General features: G+C 34.8%; 1 protein-coding gene across 1 annotated transcript; it reads left to right on the top strand.

The window, feature by feature from the left end:
- Positions 1 to 1120: 1120 nt before the first annotated feature.
- LOC120091106 (transcription factor KUA1) lies at positions 1121 to 4250 on the top strand. The gene is made up of 3 exons (XM_039048945.1): positions 1121 to 1635; positions 2841 to 3049; positions 3418 to 4250. The coding sequence occupies exons 1-3, from the start codon at positions 1347 to 1349 to the stop codon at positions 3922 to 3924; spliced, it is 1005 nt and encodes a 334-aa protein (XP_038904873.1). The 5' UTR covers positions 1121 to 1346; the 3' UTR covers positions 3925 to 4250.
- Positions 4251 to 5242: the final 992 nt, after the last annotated feature.

Below are 5242 nucleotides of genomic sequence, written 5' to 3'. Positions count from 1 at the left end.
TATCGAATAACATAATAGAACATAATTCTATTGATATCTGAGTGTACTAAAAACTTTGAGATTCACAGTTTAAATCACCTATTCTTATTTGTACTAAAGAAAAATTATATGCAATGAATTTTAGTCCCGTTTGATAATAATTTTATTTTTTATTTTTTATTTTTAAAAATTAGGCGTATTTTCTCTTCATTTCTTACCATGATTTACATATTTCTTAAGTTTAATGGTTGGATTCTTAGTCAAATTCAAAAACAAAAACAAGTTTTAAAAAGTTACTTTTTTTTTTGGGTCGATAGACTTGATTTTCAAAAACCAAAACTCAAAAACTAAATCATTACCAAACGGAAACTATACTTTAAATGTTCAATTTTCAATTTATATATTTTCAATAAACCTTAAATTTAGTTTGTATTGTTAGTTCATTGTTGGTTTCTTAAAAAAAATATTTTTGTTATTTATTAGCATATGAATCTTAAAAATATTATTTTTATTTATCTAATCTTGATAAAAATTAATTTAAAATTTATAAAGTATATAACTAATATTAAATATATGAAAGTACAAATGTTAAAATATAACAAACTCCCCCATATATAGGTCAAAATAATATTTTTTTAAAAAATTTTTCACAGATAGAAAAAATGTCAAACTATTTACAGGAATAGTAGAAAAAAACATTGATGGATACTAATAAATTTCTATCAACCTCTATTAGTTTTCTATCACTTATACACTTCTATCAACCTTTATCAAAGAAAATTAAAATTTTGCTATTTTATCTAAATAGTTATCTTATTTTTTCATATTTGAAAATCCCATTTTTTAACGTAAGAAATTTATTAAATTTTAAATTCGCAATAAATATGGAAAAAAGAATAAAGAAACATTCAAAATAAATAATAAATACAGATGGACATAGGCTTCGTATCTGAATGACGGTGGAAATTTCTATGAAATATATATTTCAACCGTTAATGAGTGAGAACATCAAGATAGAAAAAACGTGGACGGTTGAGATTGAGAGAGACACAATAAGAAAGTGAAACATGAAGCAGAGGAATAATTAACATTTATCCAAGGCCGATAAATGGATAGTGTTGGATATAGTCGGTCTTCTCTCTTTCTCTCCCACCTGCGAAAGCTGAGGGAGAAAAAAAGGAACAAAAAAAAAAAAAAAAAAAAGAAAGAAAGAAAGAAAGAAAAAAAATCCCGAAATTTGCTTTCTGTGTAGAACAAAATCTAACCCTAATTTCTCGTTTTTCGATCGGATCATGCTCTGATCTGGTTGAATTTGAGTTTGATTTCTGAAAGCGGCGGCGTATTCCGATCGATCCGGCGGCGGAACGATGACGCGGCGGTGCTCACATTGCAGCCACAATGGCCACAACTCTCGGACTTGTCCGAATCGCGGTGTGAAGCTCTTTGGAGTTCGATTGACTGACGGTTCCATCCGGAAGAGTGCTAGTATGGGGAATCTGAACCACTACGCAGGATCCGGGTCGGGTGCTCTTCAAAGCGGGTCGAACAATCCGGCTTCTCCCGGAGAGACTCCTGAGCATGGCGGTGCGGCTGACGGATATGCGTCGGAGGATTTCGTTCCTGGCTCGTCTTCTAGTTGCCGTGAGAGGAAGAAAGGTTTGGGAGTTTTTACTTTAATTTGAATTATTTCTGCTATTCTTGTTTGATTTTGTTCAAGTTTGCTGGACTTTGCATGGTTATCTTTTCGATTCAGGGATTTTTTTTTTTTTTTTTTTTTTTTTTGGTGGTGGACTGTTTTGATTCATGGATTACTGTTTCCTTTTCCTCTGTGATGGGCTTGGATTTTATGTAATTATACTTTGGATAAATGGAAGGAATCTAAGTAGAGAATTTTGGAAATGGATGTGGGCTAAGAAAAGTATTGTTTCCTTGTTAGAGGAAAAATTTGATGGAGAAATTGGTCGGTACCCAATTTATTTTCCTTTTTATTTTTTTATGTTTTTGGAAACAAGAGTTACTGTGCAATTGCTAACCTCATGTGGCACCCTGTTTTCGGAAATGATTTGCAAAAATCACCAATCCATTTAATTCAATTCTTGAAACCATATGTTTTGATGTCTTCTTTGTCCATCTAGTTTCATGTTCATAAACATAGAGTGGGGTTGAAAATAGAATATCCTATTCATTGGTTTGTTAAATACTGCCTTCTCTATGCCTTCTTTCTTTGTGTATAGGCATCTTCTATATATCTAAGTTCCTGTCTCTCTCTCTCTCTATATATATATATACTCATATATTTTTGTCAAAATGGATTCTACTAAACATATATTCAAAATTCTCTGCCTAACATAGTATTTTGAGACATTTTTATTCCCAATTCATGTTAACGAACAAGGTCAGCTTATGTTCCTGTGCTTACACTCTAACCAGAGGAATCAAGGAAAAAGGTTAAATGTATTTAACCTTAACAAATAAAGAAAAATTATGAGAAACAGAGTGGAGGAGGAGATGAATTTTGAAAAAAAGTTTTCCTTTAAAGAGGTAAAGACATTCACAAAGATTGACTCTTCTGCCCGTGCCTGATGAAAGAAACTTTTCCCTTTTTGTGTTATTTCAAGAGGACACAATCATTCGTGCTGGTTGTCTCTCTACTTTCTAAATTTGATTATAAATTTTTCGTACTCTTTTAGCATGTCATAAACTACAAATATCCTTATATACTAGTATTGTATTATATTAATATTAGTATTTTTTTGAAAATAGGTAACCAGGAGTAGGATATTTGAATTCTCTACAATTACCTTTGATGGGTTAATGAGAATCAATCGATCATTCTTACATGTGTGTTTGGTTATGCACAGGTGTTCCATGGACTGAGGAGGAACATAGGATGTTTTTATTGGGATTACAGAAACTTGGAAAAGGAGACTGGCGTGGGATAGCACGTAATTATGTTGTATCTAGGACACCTACACAAGTGGCAAGCCATGCCCAAAAATATTTCATAAGGCAGACCAATGTATCAAGACGAAAGAGGCGCTCCAGTTTATTTGATATTGTTGCTGACGAAGTTTGTACTCTCATCCATCCATTTTTAAATGCATATACGTGTCCAAAATTTTAGCTCTTTCATATCACAAGGATGCTATTACTCCACTAAAATACAAACATTCTAGTTGTGCAGTTCATCTAGTCTCCTGTTATAAATGTGAATAATCAATCACTAACATTGCCCCATCTCCCCAATGTATATGATGATAGTATTAGTCTTATGCGAATTACCTTGCCTTCTTCTGTAATGAAATCCTCGAATAAAGATGCTAATTTTTCAGTTTTATGCATGTATGTGAATTAAGTAATATGATTAGCCTTATTACTTTTACTTTAATCATAGCAATTACTGATTCTTTCTTTCCCCCTTCCACAACTTCTTTGCAGCATGTTGAGAATTCAATTGTGCAGCAAGACTTTCTATCTGTCAACAGTTCACATGCTGAATCACAAAGCAATAACCCATTGCCTACACCTCCAACTGTGGATGAAGAATGCGAATCAATGGATTCCACCAACTCAAATGATGGAGAAACAGCACCTGCTGAGCCAGATGCTCCGCAATGCTGTTATCCAGTGGTATATCCTGCATATGTTGCACCGTTCTTTCCATTTTCTATACCGTTCTACTCGGGATACAGTGCAGAAACCACTAATAAGGAGACACATGAGGTTCTCAAGCCAACAGCTGTGCATTCGAAGAGTCCTCTCAATGTTGACGAGCTGATTGGCATGTCAAAACTCAGTCTGGGAGAATCGATTGGTCATGCTGGCCCATCTTCGCTTTCACTGAAACTACTTGAGGGGTCGTCTAGACGGTCTGCTTTCCATGCAAATCCAGCTTCTGGCAGTGAAAACATGAGTTCTGGTGGCAGTCCAATCCATGCTGTTTAATGGATACTATATTTCTGAACTTCAGATGTAGGTTATAACTACAGGTTATTGTCAATATACAACAAAATAATGTGCAGTCTGGTTTGGATTTATTAATATTTTCATGTTAGGTCAGTCTTTTTCTCCCCATCCCTCCCGGCTTGCCCCGCCCCATCTCTCCTTTGTTAACTAACTTGATTGTAACTTGTAGGCTCTAGTGTCTTCTGTTAGGAATCGTCCATTCCGACTCTTAAAGATTGTATGTGGTTTATCTTCGGTTTCTGGATTTGATGCTTATTTATATACTTTGTGACACTCTAATTCATGCAGGAAGACAGATTGCAATATTTCAGATGTTGTTAAGAGTGGTTTTCTTGGAGGGAGTGGGTTCGAATCGAATTCTGTCTCCTTGAACTTATCTGTGTTTTATCTATCGAAATTCTAAAAGGAGTTGTTGGGTTGAAAATTCGATGAAGAACAGGTATGCTTCATATGTAATCAATCCTGTTAGTTAGGAGATTGAAATCACTTCAAAGCTAAAATATGTATGAAGGGTCATTCAGAATTGGAAGAATGTTGAATGAGTGTTTGTTTGTTTCTTAGGTGGGCTATATTTTCTTTCGAACTATGTTATGATGGGTAGTGTTTTGAAGCCAAATGTGAAGAATTTTCAATGCTTATTACAAGCTTAGAGACAAATTTGTCAATGGTCCAAACATTGGCTTCTGTGTGAGAGTATGTTGAAGAGAGAGTATGTTGAAGAAAATGTGTTTCCTTTGGGAGGGTTGGCAACTCTTCACAATAATTGCAGGTGAGGGAATAAATCTCCGACCTCTAAGGACGGAGTTCACTTTAGCCCACTCTTTACCATCTAAAACTCTTGACTCTTTACCATCTAAAACTCTTGTTTGCCTAAAACGGAATTAGAATGACAAAGAACAACTTAGTATTAAACAGTCTCCTAAATGATCCAAACAACTCAAACCAAAATGGCAAGGGTTGGATTTGGTTGGTGGAAAAGTTTTCAATTTTAGTTAGGTGGACTTTTGCAAAATCGAATTTTTGGTTTGGTTAGCAGGTTACGACCTTCTCACCCTCAGCTCCTCTGTCATCATCCTCTCCCTATTACATGACACAGTATGTAAACCTCCCTCTTTTCTCACTCTAAACTTCATCTCAATCTCAGCCGTCGCCATTGCTCAGCTTCCTGACGTGCATGACCTATGGGTTGGTTTGGGTTGCCCACACTGGTTCTTTTTTTTTTTTTTGGTAGTTGCCCCGATTTTTGGATTGGTTCAAAAAACTTTTGTGGTGTACATAATAAAGGATGGACATTCAT

This window comes from Benincasa hispida, chromosome 11, assembly GCF_009727055.1.
Source record: "Benincasa hispida cultivar B227 chromosome 11, ASM972705v1, whole genome shotgun sequence".
Lineage (NCBI taxonomy): Eukaryota > Viridiplantae > Streptophyta > Magnoliopsida > Cucurbitales > Cucurbitaceae > Benincasa > Benincasa hispida.
This window is presented reverse-complemented; position numbering and strand designations above follow the sequence as displayed.

Coding starts and splice junctions, on each gene's coding strand:
- LOC120091106 (XM_039048945.1), top strand. CDS start 1,347: ATGACGCGGCGGTGCTCACATTGCAGCCACAATGGCCACAACTCTCGG. Junction 1,636..2,840: donor TTGCCGTGAGAGGAAGAAAG/GTTTGGGAGTTT, acceptor GGTTATGCACAG/GTGTTCCATGGACTGAGGAG. Junction 3,050..3,417: donor TTGATATTGTTGCTGACGAA/GTTTGTACTCTC, acceptor ACTTCTTTGCAG/CATGTTGAGAATTCAATTGT.